General features: G+C 45.0%; 1 protein-coding gene across 1 annotated transcript in view; it reads left to right on the top strand.

Moving 5' to 3' along the window:
* Window positions 1–21,285, top strand: part of LOC127578014 (mucin-2-like) — a 166,305-nt gene that overhangs the window by 25,616 nt on the left and 119,404 nt on the right. The window contains exons 7-17 of the mRNA XM_052029720.1: window positions 2,427–2,544; window positions 2,685–2,823; window positions 3,452–3,562; window positions 3,652–3,721; window positions 7,929–8,066; window positions 8,179–8,343; window positions 12,275–12,369; window positions 14,392–14,518; window positions 15,477–15,729; window positions 20,511–20,563; window positions 20,647–20,747. Of these exons, the coding sequence (XP_051885680.1) occupies window positions 2,427–2,544; window positions 2,685–2,823; window positions 3,452–3,562; window positions 3,652–3,721; window positions 7,929–8,066; window positions 8,179–8,343; window positions 12,275–12,369; window positions 14,392–14,518; window positions 15,477–15,729; window positions 20,511–20,563; window positions 20,647–20,747 (1,370 nt within the window). The remainder of the gene's footprint in view (window positions 1–2,426; window positions 2,545–2,684; window positions 2,824–3,451; window positions 3,563–3,651; window positions 3,722–7,928; window positions 8,067–8,178; window positions 8,344–12,274; window positions 12,370–14,391; window positions 14,519–15,476; window positions 15,730–20,510; window positions 20,564–20,646; window positions 20,748–21,285) is intronic.

Raw genomic sequence — 21,285 nt, 5'->3', positions numbered from 1 at the left:
AGCAGAGGACAGAGTGTTCCCTAGGTGGCCCTGGAGCAGTGATAAAACTACAGAGAAGGCACCACTTTCTTACAGGTTTCACTGCCTTAAGTGAGCAAACAATCCCGATGGTTCTGTTTTGAAGGAAAACTGCACAGGAGCTGTGCTTGAGCTTTTATCAGCAAACCCAGAAGAATCTCACTGCAGTGAAATGTTTTCCATAAGAGATATGTATCAATAATGGCTTAACACTCACAGGTAGACTACCATTAATAGTTTCGGTAAAGCTTTTAGCCAGTAATTAGGACATAGAACATAGAACAGTGCAGCACAGGAACAGGCCCTTCTGCCACGATGTTGTGCCAAGCTAATGATGCCAAATTCAACTAATCCCTTCTGTTTGTATATATGGTCCATATCCCTCCATTCTCCATACTCAATGAAGCCATCCTGTGCTGTGGGTGTGTAGCAGTGATTCCACAGAAGCCCCTTACTGGGGAAGGTGGCAAAGAATGACACCCCCTCACCTTGACACATCAACATTGCCTCATCGTACACTGTACCTTAATCACAAAACAAACTGGGTGTTGGAAATCTGAAATAAAAGGTCTTGGACACTCAGTAGGTCAGACAACATTCTATAGAAATAGAGTTAGTGTTTCAGCTCAATCACCTTTCATTGGAACTATGGATAGTTCAAGATAAAATAAATTTCAAGGTACACAGGAAAGTAGGTGATTGTAGTGCCGTTTTGAGGAGGCATATAGGTGTATGGCCACAACAAGATGGAATGATGATGGAGCCTTCCAAACAATGACCATGAACTTTGTCTGTATAACCGCTATCTTTAATGTAAGTTTACAACAAAGGACACATCAGGGAGATGCCTGTTCTGCTTAATTTGTGCAACTTCCGGGAAGTTCTCAATGTTCTGCTTCACTAATGAGATGTAACTGGTGGAGGAGAAGCTGGACTGATGTGTGTGAAGTGTCAAGGGCCAGGAACTTTAAGACTGTCAGCAACTCACAGTGTGTAGTTAGCAGAGTCAATCCATTTTCTTCCTGCTCTTTTGTTATTTTCAGGGAAAGTTCCTTAATTCCTCTCAAATGAAAGGCACAGTTTATCTGCCCTCGGGTCTACACTAACTATAAAAGGCAGTTTTGGAGCCCCACCTCTGGGTGCTGTTAGGCTGGTGGAGGTGGCAGTGACTGTGGATAACTTTGAACATTTGCATTGCCAGCCCCAAGTTGGTGGCTGCAGCACCTTGCGGCAAACAGCTGGTGCCCACTGCCAGCTCATACAATGAGTTGTCAGAGAACTCCTTGTAAACCCACAGTGTCACTGCCAGTCGCACAGGCCTGGCCATACAGTAGGCTGTGCAGTTGTGTTGCTGCCATCGCCACCTTGTATCAGTCGTGGGATCAGCTTTGGAGCAGCAGCATTCTGCTTTCTCCTTGATGGGAACAGAGTGCGGCCCTGTTAGAATCCCTCCACAACAACACACACAAAATGCTGGAGGAACTCTCCACTGCCATCTTGTACCACATGGCTTCCAGGTCTCCCAGTTTGACCCCAACAAGGATCCCAGATACCTGTGTTCCATTGACTGCTTTAGCCTGACCTACTGAGTTCCTCCAGCGTTCTGTGTGTGTTGCTCCAGATTCCAGCATCTGCAGAATCTCTCGTGTCTCCGCTTTGCTGCTCCGCTGCGAAGTCTCTTCCAGGTATGCCTACCCTGAAGAAGTTTTCCTCCTCTCTTCGAAGGGAGTTCTGTGAGGCCCTCTTTCACTGCTCCCCCTCTGTGATCTCTGCTGCTCTCCGGCTCTTCGACCACGTGTTCACCCAGGATCGCTTCCATGGCTACATGGCCTTTCTGGGCTCTTGTCTCTGTTGCCATCTTGAGCCACTTTGCTTCCAGCTCTTGCTTCCAGGCTTCCCAGTTTGACCCCAACAAGGATCCCAGATACCTGCGTTCCATTGACTGCTTTAGCCTGACCTGCTGAGTTCCTCCAGCGTTTTGTGTGTGTTGCTCCAGATTCCAGCATCTGCAGAATCTCTCGTGTCTCCGTAAAATCCCTCCTGGTAACCAGTCTACTGCAGTGTGCCAACAAGCGGAGCTCTGACTGAGAATCCCGAGAGTCGGCTGAGCCACAGAGACTTTGGACAAGCCTCTGCCTCAATGGAAGTGATTGACATTAGATGCCCTGGTGTTTTACTGTTAGAGATGGAGGAGGGGAGATGTTACAACAGCAAAATTGAAAGGTGATTTATAGAGGGGCATTATACTTGTCTTAAAGAAGTGGTGTTATATGGCTGAATACAACACTGATAACTATAATGTGGCAGCAGTGCATTGTGAATAACAGAACCATATCATTAAATCAGCTGGGAAACTTCTGCATCGTATTAATCTGAGCAAGTCTAACTTCAGTATTTTTTGACTTTAGATACTGTCCTTGACGATATTTCTAACAGCGGATGCATCCAGCAGGAACGGTGTCCTTGTACCTACAATGGGTTGTCTTATGCATCGGGAGAGTCTTATTCCACCAAGTGCAGTAAATGGTAATAAATCTTTAATCTGACCTTTGAGTCAGACTTTGTTAAACAGTATATTTTCAGTTCTGCTACCTTTTACCAATTATTATATCTTAATCTTCATTTAGGAAAATAACATTTCTAATACTGTCTTTTCAACCTGATAGTGTTTGCAATGGAGGGCAGTGGTCTTGTACTGATCTACCCTGCCCTGGCGTCTGCTCCATTGAGGGGGGTTCTCACATCAACACATTTGATGAAAGCCATTATACATTCCATGGAAGGTGCTATTACGTTCTTGCTAAGGTAAGAACTTCAGTGGCTCGGTAACTATTAAGATCGAGGCTCAGTAATTTGATTCCACCAACACTGTTGTTTTATTACTGGCTGAACAAGATGTTAGAGGGACAGAGTTATTCTTGGTGTGTTTATACCTTGGTTTTGTCTTCAGTGCAATGTTGAAATTCTAATGTCACTTTTCAGAGGTTGAAATATTGACAAATCATTTTCACAAAGCACTGATGACAGAAATCCTTTCTATGCCGAATTCATTGCGTACAAATAAAAGAATTTGGAAATAAAAGAAAATTTGGCCTGTCATAATAATGCTGGAGAATATGTTGCAGTGCAGAGGGAAAGGTTGTGGGTTTGTGACTGTCTGACTGGATCTATTTGGTCGCTGTGGATCCTCTCCAGATGGAAGAAGGTGCCCGAGACTGACCAGTTTGTTGGTGGCAGTCTGTCAACTGTTCTCCTTATATCCTTCAGACTGTATGAGGGCTGTGACTCCGTGAGACGTAGACAAAGGACACCTACCAGAGTTCTGCATGCAGGATGGTAGCAAGCTCAAAGAACTGAATGCTAAGTGTGCCTAGCAGATTATTTCGGTTGGGTGCTGGTGGCAAGGTCTCACTCTTCTAATACTTTTCTTTAGGACTGCAGAAATACAATGTTCACAGTCTTGGGAGAGCTGCAGCCCTGTGGCATAACAGAATCTGAGACCTGCCTAAAGTCAGTGGCACTGACTGCCTATGGATCTCAAACCGTAAGTGAATGTCACCTACTGTTCTCACAGAAGAACCATTATCTGTAAAAATGACAGTATTTAGTAAGCATTGCTTTTTTGTCCTGCAGATCATCTCCACCAACCCCAGTGGCAGTGTTTCTATCAATGGAGTCTCAACTCAATTGCCTGCAACCACTGGTAAGTTCAGATCTCGCATGAGTAGGGAACTGAGAGAAATTAACACTTGTGTAAAAAAGTATTACTGGAGAAATTAATAGAACTGAAAATGAGTAAATCCCTGGACCTGATCCAAAGTTTCGAAGGAGGCCGCTGTAGGGATTGTCAAAATTCCATCCATTTTCAGACTGTTCAGACAGATTCGATGCTAATAAATGTGGCCTCACCCTAAGAAATGAGGGGCAGAAAAAACAGGGAAAAGTCCTGGAAAAGTTAACAGCACACTGAGAAAACAATAATAGGATCGGGCAAAGTCAACATAGATTTATAACAGGGAGATCATGTTTGACAAAATCTGTTTAAGTTTTTGTGGTTGTAACCAGCATAAGAGATAAGACAGGGAAAAACAAACTGCTGGACGAACTCAGTGTGTCGAGTAGCATCGGTGGAGGGAAAGGGTGCAGCTGGTGTCTTGGATTGAGAGCCTCCATCAGTCCAGGTGAAGGGTCTCGACCTGAAAACGTTGACTGTCCATTTCCCTCCACAGATGCTGCTCGACATGCTGATTTCCTCTAACAGCTCGGTTTATTTGCTCCAGATTCTAGCATCTGCAGTCTCCTGTGTCTCTAAGATAAGGGAGGAACCAGTTGATATGATATATTTGAACTTTCAGAAGACATTGGATATTAAACAAAATTAGAATGTGCAGGACTGGTTGGACTGTGGACTCGTTGACAGGTCAAGGACAGAGAGTGGGAATACATGGGCCATTTTTGGGTTGGGAGATTATGATTAGTGGAGGGGTGGTGGGGGGAGGAAAGTGGAGGGTGTAGGTGCTGGGTCCCAGTTGTTTCCAGTCGATATCAGTGAGATCTTGTGTAATATGTCCATGTTTGCTGTTGATACATAACTGGGTGCCAGGTTGGGCTTTGAAGGAGGATGCAGAGAGGCCTCAGGGGGTATTGGGGTTAATTGAATGGATTAAATTATTATAGATAGAATATAAGGTGGGAAAATGTGAGATCATTCACTTTGGTCAAAACAATAGGAAAGTGGATTGTCTTCTAAATGGTGAGGGATTGACGGGTGTTGGCATTCAGGGGGATCTGGTTGTCCTTGTGCGTGAATCATTTGTTGACATGTAGGTCCGGCAAGGTGGCCTCTTTTGCAGGCAGAATTTTGCTGCAAGACCTAGAGAAGTCTTGTCGAATTAAATTGGACCATGATGAGACTATACTCGAACGATTCTGTCGATCTGGTCTCCCTTCCTAAGGAAGGATATACTTAAAATAAAAACACTGCAGAGATGTTCACCTGTCTGATTCCTGGGATTGTGTTTGAGGACAGGTTAAGCAGACTGGATATGTGAATTTTTGAGAAAGTCTGAGATTTTTAACTAACAATGTTAAAAGATACTAAGATATTTACTTAATAATACTCTTTGGAAATGTTTAATTTGGGGGAACTTTTTATAATGTTAAAACCTTATTTTGGTGAGGGTTTGGTGCAAGTCTCGGTAAACAAAGAGGAGCTACTTGATGCATTAGTGGATTTAAAGGAGGGATAATTCCCTGGGTTGAATGAGATTTATCCCAGGCTGCTGCGGGAGGCAGGATAAGAGATTGTTGGTGCTTTAACTGGAATTTTTAAATCCTCACTGACCACAAGTGACCATCCTATTGGTTGGGGAACAGCAAATGTGGTCCCCTTTTTAAGAAGGGCGGTAGGGAAAAACCTGATAATTACAGACCTGTGAGGCTAACATCAGTGGTAGGGAAGGTACTGGAGAAAATGCTGAGGGACTGGATCAATGATCACTTGGAATGATGGTCTAACCAGAGACAGTCAGCATGGCTCTGTCAAGGGCACATCCTGTCTGACCAATTGTTTGAGCAGGTAACAACATGAATTGGTGTGGGCAGTGCAGTGGATGAGGTTCACATGGACTTCAGTAAGGCCTTTGACAAGGTCCCACAAAGCTTGGGGCCCATGGGATCCAGAGCAAGTTAGCAAATTGGATCCAAAATTGGCTTGGTGATAGGAGACAGTGGGTGATAGTAGAGGGTTGTCAGTGATTGGATGTCAATGACTAGTGGAATCCCACAGGGATCAGTGCTGGGACCCTTGCTGTTTGTAATGCACGGGAATAATTTGGACGTGGATGTAGGAGGAATGATCAGTAGGTTCACAAAGATTGGCAGAGCCATGGATGGTGTGGTGGGGAGTGTACAGGGTGATATCGATGTGTTGGTGAAATGGGCTGAGAAATGGCAGATGGAGTTCAATCCCGATAAACGTGAGGTGATGCAGTTTGGGAGCACTAGTGAGGCTGGGACATACACCATGAATGGTGGGGACTGAGGGACCTTGGAGTACAACTCCAGACATCCCTGAAGGTGGCAATGCATGTAGATAACATGGGTAGGTAGGTATATGAGATATTGGCTTTCATTCGTCAGGGCGTTGAATGCAAAACTGGAGAGATTATGCTGCAACCTCATTAAACTTGGGGTGGGCCTGAGTGGGAGTACTGCCTGCAGCCCTGGGTGCCACACTGTGGTGGTGCGAGAGATGGTGCAGAGGAGGTTAAGAGGAGACTTGACTGAGGTATAGAATGTTATGAGGGGTATAGGTAGGGTAGACTGCAGAAAAATTTACCCCATATCAGGGTGGACAAAACAAGAGGATATAAATTCAGGTGAGCGGGAAAAGACTCAGAGGGGATGTGGGGGAGACATTCTTCACCCAGAGAGAGGTGAGTACCTGGAATGCACTGCCTGAGAGAGTGGTGGAAGCTGGGTCACCTGATAGCATTTAAGAAGTCTCTCGATAAGAACGAATCACTTAGACAGAGAAGGGTCTGGGCCCATTGCTAGGAGATGGGTTTGGTGCAGATGGACATCCACTGGTTGGCGTGGATCTGGTGGGCCGAATGGCCTGTTTCCATGCTGTACGCCTCTGTGACTCCATGACTCTCACTATTGTGCTGACAGTTCAAGCTTGACTTGAAGCAGTTAAATGATGTGAAATTCATATATCCAATATATATCCTCAACTTTTCATGATATTTATTAATGACTTGGATGGGGGGTGGAAGGGTGGGTTAACAATTTTGCAGGTGACACAAAGCTTGGTGGTGTTGTGGTTTGGGTGGAAGACTGTCGAAGATTGCAGAGGGATATTGATAGGATGCAGAGCTGGGCTGAGAAGTGGCAGATGGAGTTCAATCCAGAGAAGTGTGAGGTGGTACACTTTGGAAGGACAAACTCCAAAGTGGAGTACAAGGGTTAATGGCAGGATCCTGGGTAGAGTGGAAGAGCAGAGGGATCTGAGGGTTCATATCCACAGATCCTTGAAAGTTGCCACACAGGTGGATAGGGTAGTTAAGAAAGCTTTTGGGATGTTAGCTTTCATAAGTCATGGGATCGAGTTTAAGAGCCGCGAGGTAATGATGCAGCTCTACAAAACTCTGGTTAGACCACACTTAGAGTACTCTGTCCAGTTCTGATCGTCTCATTATAGGAAGGATGTGGAAGCGTTGGAAAGGGTACAGAGGAGATTTACCAGGATGCTGCCTGGTTTGGAGAGTATGGATTATGAGGAGAGACTAAGGGAGCTAGGGCTTTACTCTTTGGAGAGAAGGAGGTTGAGGGGAGACATGATAGAGGTATACAAAATATTAAGAGGAATAGATAGAGTGGACAGCCAGTGCCTCTTTCCCAGGGCACCAATGCTCAATACAAGAGGGCATGGCTTTAAAGTAATGGGTGGGAAGTTCAAGGGAGATATCAGAGGGAGGTTTTTTTTTTACCCAGAGAGTGGTTGGGGCATGGAATGCGCTGCCTGGTGGAGGGAGGTACATTGGTCAAATTCAAGAGATTGTTAGATAAGCATATGGAGGAATTTAAGTTAGAGGGATATGTGGGAGGAAGGGGTTAGATAGTCTTAGGCGAGGTTTAAAGGTAGGAACAACATGGTGGGCCGAAGGGCCTGTATTGTGCCGTGTTGTTCTATGTTTCATGGTAATATGCACACCGCACAAAAGAATGTTAAATCTGTCCAGGTCGATATACTGTGAAGAACAAAACCTTATCAGTATTATTTAGTAATAATTTTTAAATTAAACTCAAAATTAATGTTGTTTATAAGTATTTCTGGTAGCATCTTTTCATCATCCTGCTATTTATTTCTGTCCCTCAGTAGATAACTTCTCGTCCTGTTTTCACAGCTAATATCACTATCTTCAAGCCCTCAAATTTTTACATTATTCTTCACACTCCCTTCGGACTGCAGCTGCAGATTCAATTAGTGCCCCTAATGCAACTCTACATCAGTCTGGATCCTGTCTTCAAGAACCGGATGTGTGGTCAGTTGCAATCTTCTTGTATCTTTGCTATTGAGCCGTTGTATTGGATACCGATGCTTCATTATTTTCAGTGATGATCAAGCACTGTTCAATTTCCTTGTTATTTATTTAGGTCTTTGTGGAAACTTCAACAACGTACTTAATGATGAGTTTAAAATAGCCAGTGGTCTTGTGGAAGGAACACCTGCTGCGTTTGCAAACACCTGGAAGACTAAAGCCAGCTGCCCCAACCAAAAAGATATTCATGAAAATCCATGTTCCCTCAGTGTTGAAAATGGTAAGCTGACATGGTTTCCTTTCGGTACTGAACCCAAAAGATTCAAATCATAGCCAGTCAGACTTAAAAAGTAAGCAGGGAGATACAGTTAATTAAATAATACAGCATATAAGTTTATTCAATATCTTGCTACAATAGTACTTTTTATTTCTGGAGATCATCGGGAATAAACCTAGCAAGGGGGAATGTGACATGGATATCAAGACTCAATGTGCATCAGTTGAATGAGTAGTCAGCAGTAGGCAAGAACATTTATGAAATACATTGTAGCATTAAGTTCTTACATGCATGAGATTAATACTGATTAATCTCAGTATGATAGAGGTATACTGATTAATACTGATTAATCTTCATACACTAAGCAGTGTATGAAGAGACTGTAGTTATACCAAGTAAACACTGAAATAAACTGTTGCAAGTTGATCTCCAACCGAGATCAAGTCTTCCGTCCAAAAATAATTTCCTTCAATCCCCACACACACCATCAACAACATAAATTAATCTGTACACTTCTTGCGTAAAGCATCACCTAACCCTGTGAATGACCTAAAAAGGCAGTATTTCCCAAAGCAGAGGGCATTGTGATTGGCACATGGAGACATGGATGTTTCTGTTTGTAAATATCAGTTTTAACATGTTCCACTGTGATCATCTTTACCTTCACTAAGTTTAAAGAGTCATACCTGTTTCCAATGATAAAATGCTTTCATTTTAAAGCAACCCATGATGCCCCATAGTGTAACCTTGATGGAAACCTGCAAGGCTGCCTCTTAAATATCTATGCTTGCTGTCATAATCCTGGCACCTGATGTCAACATGACAGCAGTGTCTACCTGGCAGGTGATAAAAAAGACCACATTTCATTAAGAGGCAGTCATGGCTTGATGACGGACGTGACTGGGAACCCAACATCCAGGGGTACACAGTGTACGGGCAGGCAGAGGGGGAGGTGTGGCCATGATGGTTAGTAGTGATATAAAATCAATAGAAAGGAAGGACATTGGGTCAGAAGAGGCGGAATCCTTATGGGTGGAGCTAAGAAATAGCAAGGGTAAAAGGACAATAGTAGCAGTTATATATAGGCCCCCTAATAGCAGTCAGGAAGTGGACGATAAGTTGCAGTTTGAGATAGAAAAAGCATGCCAGAGTGACAATGTGAAGATAATTATGGGGGATTTTAACATGAAGGTGGACTGGGAAATCCAGCAAGGCAGTAGATCTCAGGAGAGTGAGTTTGTGGAATGTCTATGGGATGGTTTTTTGGAGCAACTTGTTGATGAGCCCACCAGGGGATCGGCTGTTTTGGATTGGGTGCTGTGTAACGAACCGGAGGTGATTAGGGAACTAAAGGTAAAGGAACCACTGGGAACCAGTGATCACAATATGATTGAGTTCAGTTTCAAATTTGAGAAGGAGAAGCTGATAACTGGTGTATCGATATTTCAGTGGAACAAAGGAAATTACAGTGGTATGAGAGAGGAGTTGGCCCAAATTGATTGGAAGAGTAAACGAGCTGGAGGGACGGCGGAGGAGAAATGGAAGGAATTTCTACAAGAAATAAGGAAAATGCAGGATAGATATATTCCAAGAAAAAAGAAGGTTTTGAATGGAAGAAAAGCACAGATGTGGATAACGAGAGAGGTGAAGGCTAAAATAAAAGCAAAAGGGAGGGCATACAAGGCGGCAAAAATTAGTGGGAAAACGGAAGACTGGGAAATTTTTAAAAACCTGCAGAAAGAAACTAAGAAGGTCATTAGGAAAGAAAAGATGAATTATGAAAGGAAGTTGGCGGATAACATTCGAAAGGATACTAAGAGTTTTTTTAAATATATAAGGAGTAAAAGACAGACACGGGTTGATATAGGGCCAATTGATAATGGTGCGGGAGAAATTATAGTAGATGATAAAGAAATGGCAGAAGAACTAAATGAGTATTTTGCATCAGTCTTCACTGTGGAGGACATCAGCAATATACCGGTTAGTCAGGAGTCTAACGGAATGGAACTGAGTTCAGTTCAGATTACTAGAGAGAAGGTGCTAGGAAAACTGAATGGGCTAAAGACTGATAAGTCTCCCCGACCAGATGAGGTGCATCCCCGGGTTCTGAAGGAGGTGGCTTTAGAGATAGCGGAGGCACTGGTGATGATTTTCCAGGAATCGATAGACTCCGGCATGGTTCCAGAGGACTGGAGGGTCGCAAATGTAGTTCCGCTATATAAGAAAAGTGGGAGGCAGCATAAAGGAAACTACAGACCTATTAGTCTGACGTCAGTGGTGGGAAAGTTATTGGAATCTATCCTTAAGGATGGGGTTATGGAATACTTAGAGGTGCAAGGCAAGATAGGTCCTAGCCAACATGGTTTTGTGAAGGGAAGATCCTGCCTGACCAACCTATTGGAGCTTTTTGAAGAAATCACAGGTAGGGTAGATAAGGGAGAGGCGGTAGATGTTATGTATTTAGATTTTCAAAAGGCCTTCGACAAGGTGCCACGTAAAAGACTGATTAATAAGATGAGAGGTCATGGAATTACAGGTAGGATAACAGAATGGGTGGAGCATTGGCTGGTTGGCAGGAAGCAAAGGGTGGGAATAAAAGGATCTTGTTCTGGTTGGCTACCCGTTACTGGTGGTGTCCCGCAGGGGTCAGTGTTGGGGCCGCTTCTTTTTACCTTGTACATTAATGATTTGGATGATGGAGTAGATGGTTTTGTGGCTAAGTTTGCGGATGACTCCAAGATAGGTGGAGGCGTAGGGAGTATTGAGGAGACAGGAAGGTTGCAGAGAGACCTAGATAGTTTAGGGGATTGGGCAAGTAAATGGCAGATGAGATTCAATGTTGAGAAATGTGCAGTTGTACACTTCAGAAACAGAAATAAACAGGCAGATTATTATCTAGGAGGAGAGAAAATTCAAAGCACAGAAGTACAAAGGGACTTGGGGGTACTCGGGCAAGATACCTTAAAGGTTAGCCACCAGGTCGGATCGGTGGTAAAGAAAGCAAATGCTATGTTGGCATTCATTTTGAGAGGTATAGTGTATAAAAGTAGGGAGGTGTTGATGAGGCTCTGCGGGGCACTAGTGAGGCCTCATTTGGAATACTGTGCACAGTTTTGGGCCCCATATCTTAGGAAGGATGTGCTGATGTTGGAGAGGGTTCAGAGGAGATTGACGAGGATGATTCCCGGGATGAAAGGGCTTACGTATGATGAACGTTTGTCGGCTCTTGGACTGTACTCACTGGAGTACAGAAGAATGAGAGGGGACCTCATAGAGACATTTAAAATGTTGAAAGGACTAGACAGAGTAGATGGTGGGTGAGTCCAGGACCAGAGGGCACAATCTTAGAATTAGAGGATACAGTTTTAAAACAGAGATGAGGAGAAATTTCTTTAGCCAGAGGGTGGTGAATTTGTGGAATTCCTTGCCAGGTACAGCAGTGGAGGCCAGATCATTGGAGGCGTTTAAGGAGGAGATAGATAGGTATCTAAATAGTCGGGGTATCAAGGGGTATGGGGATAAGGCCGGAAATTGGGGTTAGAATAGTTTTTTTTTCACCTGCCCCCCCCCAAATTTCTCATTTCTTTTTCTTTGTTCCCTTTTCCTTGGAGCAGACTCGATGGGCCGAATGGCCTACTTCTGCTCCCTTGTCTTGTGATCATGAGTGATTAACAATGTTCAGATATCTATCTTTGAATGGAAGTGTCTGTGGGTAGCCTGAGAAAAGGCTTCAAAATTCTGCCACAGTTTGTCCATTTTTGAGATCAGAAAGATGAACACAAGGTTAATATTTACCCACTATTTCAATTACACTATTTCTGCCTCAGAAAATTTAAAGAGAAGCTTGTGAAGATGTTAGTTCTATAGCAAATTAATCAGTTATAAAGTTGCCTTCATAAAAAAAATATCTGTTTTTTTTCTTATTTTTAAATAGCAAAATATGCCAAACATTGGTGTGGACTGCTGCTGGCTGATGACTCTCCATTTGCCCCGTGCCATTCACAGATTGAGCCCAGCGTCTACTATCAGGTACAAAACTGTAACTGCTTGCGTTCTTATGGTGTAAAAGACACAGCCACTGTAGCTGCATCAGGATAAAGTGCACCTTTCATTTCAAAATCTCAAGATTGCATTAGTATATAAGACCAGGTAAATAATAAAAAAACCTGCAGGAATTTGAGACTTCATTTGTTGGTATTGGCTTCACTGCTGAGATCAGCATTTATTATTGCCCCTCACTCAACTTGAGGTGAAGCAGTGAACCGTCTTCAACTGCTGCAGTTCTTTTGATAAAGTCCGGTTGGGTGGGGAGTTCCAGGATTTAGACCCAGTGACAAAGCAGCAATAGAGATATATTTCCCAGTCAGGGTGGTACGGAACATTGAGTGGACCCTGCAGATGGTGATGTTCTAATGTGCTTCCCTTATGCCAAGAGGTAGTGTTTTTTGAGGTGTTGGGAGACGCTTGGGTGTGTAATGCCAGTGCATTTTGTAGATACCCACAGCAGCCAATGCACACCAGCGGTCAAGGGCGTGAATGTTTAGGCTGGTAGGTGAGGTGCCAATCAAGTGGGCTGCTTTGTCCTGGATGGTGGCAACATTTTTGTGAAGGCAAGGATTCCAAGATACTCCTGCCTGTGTTCGGATGGTGAAAAGGTTTTGGGGAGGGGAGGAGGTTTTGGGATAAGATTGCCTGTGTAGACACCCAAGTTCTGATCTGCTCTTGATGGGAGAGTTCTTATATGGCTGGGCCATTTTAGCGTCTAGTCAATGGACCAAATATTTCTTGCCACGTCAGAGTATTGTCCATGCACACAGGCCTAGACAGATTCATTTGCTGACAAGTCGCAAATGGAACTGAATATCATGCAGTCATCAGAGCACATCCCACTTCCGACCTTCTGGTGAAAGGAAAATCATTGACGAAGTAACGGAAGCTGGGTGGGCCGAGGACGCTGCCTGCAGGAACTCAAGCAGTGATGTCCTGTGGCTAAAAGAGTTTACTTTCAACAGTCTCAACAACTTCTTTCACGTAGGGTATGACTCCAGCCAGTGGAGAGTTTTCACTTTTGTACCTATTTACTTCAGTTTTAACCAGGACACCTGAACATCATACTCAGTTAAATGCTACTTGGTGTACTCCCAACTCAGTTCTTTAATGCACAAGGTCTTAATTGTCATGTTCTATTCTATGTTCATATTATTGCTCATATTTTCACACCATACTCACTCAGAACTAGTCCATCAATACCACATCCCCACTTCACCGTAGGTTGACTGAATTTTTTTGAGGGGCTGACCAGGAGGGTTGACGAGGGCAGGGTGGTGGACATTGTTTACATGGACTACTAGATAGTTCTGAAATATTGTGAGAGAACTTCTCAGGCCATGCATTCCAGATTCCAACCACCTTCTGGATGAAAAAGTTATTTTTCAAATCCTCTCTGAACCTCTTACCCTTTACCTGAAATCTTTGTCCTCTGGTGTTAGATGCCACTGTTATGAGGAAAAATCTCTTGCCATCTACCCTATCAATACTCCTCATAATTTTGTATACCTCTGTCAGGTCCCCCCTCAGCCTCCTTCACTCCAAGAAAAACAAACCCAGCCTCTCTACTATCTTCTCATAACTGAAATGCTGCATCCCAGGTGACATCTGGTGTATCTCCCCTGCACCATCTCCAGTGTGGCAACCAGAACTGCACGCAATCCTTCAGCTGTGGCCGACCCAATGTTTTCTCTCATTGTACCATAACCTCCCTGCTCTTCTGTTGCCCCGCCACCCACCTTCACCAGGGACAATTTTACAGTAGCCTCACAATCAGAACATTTCTGGGATGAGGGGGGAATCTAGAACACCCGGGAAAAACCCACATGGTCACAGAGAGAACATGCAAACTCCACACAGACAGCACCGGAGATCAGGGTTGAACCCAGGTCTCTGCAGCTGTGTCACTATGCCACCCTGTACTGAGTGATCTGTTTGAAGTATTTTTTTTCTTGGCTCAGATTTTTAATGTGTGTTTGATGACAAAGTGTTTCTGTTTTGCAGCAATGTAAATATGACAGCTGTAACTGTGAGAAGAGTGAGGACTGTATGTGCGCTGCCCTCTCCTCATACGTTCAGGCTTGTGCAGCCAAGGGTATTGTCATCACCAACTGGAGAGCTAATGTGTGCTGTAAGTATTCGTACATTAACTAAATTTATCACCTCGACATCAGATTTGCAGAGTTAAGCATTTGCCCTTTTACATATAATGCAGACTTGATCCCTCTTGTGCACAAGAAACTCAACGACAGGCAATAAAAGTGACCGGGAGACAAGACTCTGGTCCAGTCATAGACTCTGTTTCCCAGCCACCAATTTCATCGCTAGCAGCTATCTGAGACTAAATCAGATGGTTTGAGCCACTGCTGAGCTTTTGACATGTCTCTGCACCCTCACAACTATTGACCCTTTGTGCTCAGTCTCCACACCTTTATAGCTGTTGTAACTTTCATCCACATCTTTGTTGCCTCTGGACTTGACTCTGCACCACCTCATCCGCTGCTCTCTTCGACTCAATACCATCGATGCCCCTTGAGGTGGTTGACCACCCTCAGCTGCATCAACTTGACCAAAGCTCTTGCACTTACCCTGAGCCTCTTTCTCATTCAATGCAGCCTCACTATCTCACATTCAGCATCAATCTCCATCTTCAATAATATATAAATTCCTGGAACATAGATCAGTACAGGAACAGGCCCTTCGGCCCACAATGTTGTGCTGAACTAACCGAGCTAATTACACCTAATCCCTCCTGGGGTCAGGGAGCAGACCTGCCTGACCCTGTGATCTGCTTCAGAATGCATCTTGCCAAACTAGAGGTCAGGCTGGTTTGCAGGTGAGAGTCTGACTAAAGAAGCCTTCAAATTTTAACCGTGAAAAGTGGGGAGCACCCAGGGCCTCAGGTTCCCTGGGCTCTGCATCTTCTCTCTCCCATTTCTGTCTCCGTAGCTCAAACTGGTGAATAACTAGCTCTTCAGAACAAAGGTGTTCATAATTGACATAAAAATGATTTTTTTAAAAGAAGTATTGATTTGTAGTTTCAATTTCGGTTCTGGGAGTTCCTCAAATTGTGTTTTGTGATTTTGCAGCAAAATACACCAATTGCCCAAAGACACTTGTCTACAGCTACAATATGACCAGCTGCCACCGTACCTGCCAATCACTGGCCACACCAGATAAAACATGTGAGGTTGGCTTTGAGCTGGTGGACGGATGTGGTTGTGCCGAGGGAACCTACATGGATGACACTGGGAAATGTGTGGAGGCCTCCAGCTGCCCTTGCTACTACAGGGGGTCAGTCGTGCCAGCGGGAGAGGTCGTTCATGAGGACGATGCCATGTGGTGAGCTTGTATTAACCTGAATCATTTCACGAATGCAAGGAGGATGATAACACACCTGTGTTAAGGAGCTGGAGTTGGAACTGGACACACTTAATATCATCCGGGATGCTGAGAGCGTCATAGATAAGAGTTTCAGTGAGAGTTTATAAGTACAAGAGGACATGGCTTCAGGGTGAAGGGGGAAAGGTTTAGGGGAACATTAGGGGGAACTTCTTCACCCAGAGAGTGGTGGGAGTGTGGAACGAGCTGCCATCTAATGTGGTAAATGCGGGCTCACTCTTAAGTTTTAAGAACAAATTAGATAGATACATGGACATGAGAGGTCTGGAGGGTTATGGACTGGGTGCAGGTAAATGGGACTCGCAGAATAACGTTTCGGCACAGACTAGAAGGGCTGAATGGTCTGTTTTTTGCGCTGTCATTTTTTATGGTTCGATGAGGTGGTCACACCTAGGGTGCAGGCTGCAGGTAGTTGGGTGGCCACCAGGAACGGTAGAAGGGCTCGACAGAGAGTCCAAGGTCCCACTGTGGCTGTTCCCCTGGAAAACATGTATACTGTTTTGGATCCTGTTTGGGAGGTGGTGGTGGGGGGCGTGACCAGTCAGGAGAAAGCAGCAGCAGCAGCCAGGTTTGTGGCACCAGGACTGGCTCTGAGGCTCAGCTGGGAAGGCTGAAGACTCAATAGTTCGGAAGGCAGACAGGAGATACTGTGGCCGCAAATGAGACGCCAGGATGGTGTGTTACCGCCTGGGTGCCAGGGTCAAGGATGTCTCTGAGCAGCTGTAGAGCATTCTCAAGGGGGAGGGTGAGCAGCCAGAAGTCATTGTGCACGTTGGCACAGATGACAGGTAGGAAAAGGGATGAGGTCCTGCAGAGTGAATATAAGGAGTTAGGAAAGAGGTTAAAAAGCAGGACCTCAAGGGTGGTGATCCCTGGATTACTCTCAGTGCCACATGCTAGTGAGGGTAAGAATAGGAGGATATGGTAGACGAATGCATGGCTGAGGAGCTGGTGCAGGGGGCAGGGTTTCAGTGTTTTACACCATTGGGATCTCTTCTGCAGTAGGGGTGACCTGTACAAGAGTTCCCACCAAGTGAACAAATGTCCTCAGATCCATAGAACATAGAACAGTACAGCACAGGAACAGGCCCTTTGGCCCACGATGTCATGCTGAACTAATTAAGCCAATGACAACTGATCATTTCTGCCTGCGCAATATCCATATCCCTCAATTCTCTGCGTATTCATGTGCCTATCTAAGAGCTTTTAAACAGCTCTGTCGTATCTGCCTCCACCACCACCACCACCCCGGCAACGCATTTCAGGTACCCACCACTCTGTGTAAAAAAACTTGCCCTGAACATCTCCTTTGAATTTTCCTCCTCTTACCTTAAGTACATGTCCTCTGGTATTAGGCATTTTGACCCTGGGAGAGAGATACTGGCTGTTTACTCTTTTTATGCCTCTAAGAATTTTATAAACTTCTATCAGGTCTCCTCTCAGCCTCCGCCGCTCCAGAGAAAACAAACAAATTTGTCCAAACTCTCCTTAAAGCACATGCCCCCTAATCCAGGCAGCATCCTGGTAAACCTCTTCTGCACCCTCCTCAAAGCCTCCACATCCTTCCTATAATGGGGGAACCAGAAGTGAATGCAATACTCCAGATGTGGCCTAACTAGTTTTCTGAAGCAGGCTGAAAGTTGAGACAGAATTCAATGACAGTCAGGTCAGTAGACAAGACAGGCAGTAAGGAAAGACTGTTGGATTTATTTCAATGCAAGAGGTCTGACAGGTAAGGCGGATGAACTCGGGGCATGAATAGTTAAGTTGGACTGAAACATGGGTAAGGGAGGGACAGGACTGGCAGCTAAATGTTCCAGGGTACAGGTGCTGTAGGTGGGATAGAGGTGGAGGAAGGAGAGGAGGGAGATTTGCATTTCTGATCAAGGAGAACATCACGGTAGTGGTCTGAAACGAAATTACTGGGAGGTCGTCCAGTGAAGCTTGATGGGTGGAGTTGAGAAATAAGAAGGGGATGTTGGGATTGCACTGTAGACCCCCTAATAGTCAATGGGAATTAGAGGAACAAATATGCAGAGAGATTGCAGAAAGTTGCAAGAATAATAGAGATGAGATGGGATGGGATGAGATGGGATGAGATGAGATGGGATATCTTTATTAGTCACATGTACATCAAAACACACAGAGAAATACACCTTTTGCGTAGAGTGTTCTGCGGGCAGCCCGCAAGTGTTGCCACGCTTCCGGCACCAACATAGCATGCCCACAACTTCCTAACCCATATGTCTTGGGAATGTGGGAGGAAACTGGAGCACCCAGAAGAAACCCACGCAGACAGGGGGAGAACGTACAAACTCCCTACAGACAGTGGCCGGAATTGAACCCGGGTGGCTGGCGGTGTAATAGCGTTATGCTAACTGCTACACTACCGCGCCTGCATAGGAGGGGATTTTAACTTTCCTAATATAGACTGGGACTGCCATAGTGCTAAGGGATTAGATAGGATGGGATTTGTTAAGTGTGTTCAGGAAAGTTTCCTCAGGCAATATATAGAGGTCACTACCAGGGAGAGGGCAAAGCTCGACCAACTCTTGGGAAATGGTGCAGGACAAGTGACTGAGGTGTCAGTGGAGGAGCACTTTTGGGACCAGTGACCATAGTTCTATTAGATTTAAATTAGTCATGGAAGGGGACAGATTTGGTCCACAAGTTAAAGTTCCAAACTGGGGCAAGGCAAACTTTGACTGTATTAGACAGGAACTTGCAAAAGTTGATTGGAGTAGGTTGTTTGCAGGCAGAGGGATGTCTGGAAAGTGGGAGGCTCTTAGAAGTGCCATATCAAGAGTTCAAGATCTGCATGTTCCTGTCAGAGTGAAAGATAAGTGCGATGTGTTCTATTTTGGGAAGACAAGTGAGGGTCAGACCTTCACAGTGATTGGTAGGGCCCTGGGGAGTGTTGTAGAACAGAGGGATCAAGGAGTACAAGTACATGGTTCCCTGAAAGTGGGTTTGCAGGTAGACAGGTTGGTGAAGAAGGCTTTTGGTACAATGGACTTCATCGGTCAGGGCCCTGAGTATAGAAGTTTGGAATGTTATGTTGCAATTGTACAAGACGTTGGTGAAGCTGCATTTGGAATATTGTGTTCAGTTTTGGTCACCCTGCTATAGGAAAGATGCCATTAAGCTGGAGAGACTGCAGAGGAGATTTGCGAGGGCGTTGCTGGGACTTGAGGGCCTGAATTGTGGAGAGAGTCATAGAGCAATATCGCAAGGATACAGGCTCTTCGGCCCAACCAGTCCATGCCGACCATGGTGCCCACCCAGCTGGTCCCAATTTCGTGCGTTCAGCCCATATTCCTCTAAGCCCTGCCCCTCCACGTACCTATCTAAGTGCTCCAAGAGGCTGAACAGTTTAGGATTTTATTTCTTGGAGCACAGGAGAATGAGGAGTGATCATATAGAGGTGTATAAAATCATGGGGTGAATGTGCGCAGGCTTTTTCCCAGGGTTGTGGAATAAAGAACTAGAGGGCATGGATTTAAGGTGAGAGGGGAGAGAATTAATGATCAGCATGTGGAATGGGCTGCCAGAATTAGTGGTTGAGGCAGGTATGTTAACAACATTGAAAAGTACTTGGACAGGTCCATGGGTCGGAAAGGTTTAGAGGGATATTCAAACATGGGCAAATGGGACGACAGCTTAGATGGGAATCTTGGTCGGCATGGACCAGTTGGGCCGAAGGGCCTGTTTCTGTGCTGTATGGCCCTCCTGTCCTATGACTCTATAACAAGAAAACAGGAGCAGGGAGTAGGCCACACGAGCCTGCTCTGCCGTTGTACTGTGAGGTGTCATGGCTGTCACGTGACACCATTGACCACTTGGTTGAAAGCCACACCACTGTCAGTCAAGGTCTGGCTCCACCCACCCATTAGCTCACACACTTGACCATTGGCCTTTATAAACGCCTTTGTACCTGACCCTGAGCTATTGGCTTGTTTGAATTACCTGGGCTGGACCACCCAGCCCTCCAGCACTATAAGGAATACCACATGTGCGTGGCTCGCTCTCTTTTGATTGCTCCAGGAATTGTGAAACAACACTGAAGAGACCACTGGTAAGAGTGTGCACTTCCACAAGGGATAGGAGCATCCTAAGTAGATTCCCGGTAGCGTAGAGCCGATGCTTACACTGATGTTAAGGGGTCAGGCATTGTATTGTTTCTTCCTTGATCATTTGTAACCAGTTTGTTGTGTGTGTGTGTGTGTGTGTGTGTGTGTGTGTGTGTGTGTGTGTGTGTGCATCTCACCCTTGTTGTGATTTCCCTCATGTTCACGATCACCCGTGTGCGTGTGTGTAAGTGTGCATCTGTTCCCGTTCATCCGGTCCCACGTTTGTCTTTGCGAATAAATCATTTTAACTCCAAAGACTCCAGAGTTCTTGCCCTTTAAGACCTTACGAACTTGTCTTACAACAGCCGTTCAGTATGATCATGGCTGATATATGCGGGCCTCAACTCCTCTTCTGTGCCAGTTCTCCATCCCCCCTCTCTTCCTTGTTCTATCAAATATTTATCCACCTCCACTTTAAGTACCTCTAATGATCCAGCTTCCACCACGCACCAGGGCAGAAATTTCCACAGCTTCACCACTCTCTCAGTTTTAAATGGCTGGCCCCTTGTAACTCTGTGCCCTCTTTGAGACCCCCCCACCGGTGAGATATGTGAATTCTGTGATTGATGATATCCTGTTCTTATATCGTAGCACCTGCAATCTGGGGAAACTCGAATGCATTGGAAAAGATTCAACTTCCCAAGGTAACATCTTAAGAAAGAATAATATTTCAAAGGAAATATATTTCCTCAGTGTTTGTAGATTCATTTTTGGCTTTGCTTTCCAGCCTGTGTGGCTCCTATGATATACTTTGACTGCAATAATGCTTCGACTGCCAGCGCTGGCACAGAATGTCAGAAGAGCTGCCTAACCCTTGACATGGATTGTGTAAGCACCACTATACTGACATGTGATAATGTGCTGTAATGTGCTTGATAATTGATATTGGTATTGGTTTATTATTGTCACTTGTGAAAATCTTGTCTTGCATACCGTTCATACAGATCAATTCATTACACAGTGTGTTGAGGCAGTACAGGGTGAAAACAATAATAGAATACGGAGTAAAGTGTCACAGCTGCAGGGAAGTGCAGTGCAGGTAGACAATAAGGTGCAAGGTCAAACAAGGTAGATTGTGAGGTTAAGAGTCCATCTCATTGTATAAGGTCGATGCCATTCAATAGCCTTATCACCATAGGATAGAAGCTGTCCTTGAGCCTGGTGGTCTGTGCCCTCAGGCTCCTGTATCTTCTACCTGATGGAAGAGGAGAGAAGAGAGAATGACCCGGGTGGGTGGGGTCTTTGATTATGCTGGCTGCTTCACCAAGGCAGCGAGAAATATAGACAGAGTCAACGGAGGGGAGGCTGGTTTCCGTGATGCGCTGGGCTGTGTCCACAACTCTCTGCAGTTTCTTGCGGTCCTGGG

This window comes from Pristis pectinata, chromosome 14, assembly GCF_009764475.1.
Source record: "Pristis pectinata isolate sPriPec2 chromosome 14, sPriPec2.1.pri, whole genome shotgun sequence".
NCBI lineage: Eukaryota > Metazoa > Chordata > Chondrichthyes > Rhinopristiformes > Pristidae > Pristis > Pristis pectinata.
The sequence above is the reverse complement of the archived record's forward strand: the minus strand, read 5'-3'. Positions and strand labels throughout refer to the sequence as shown.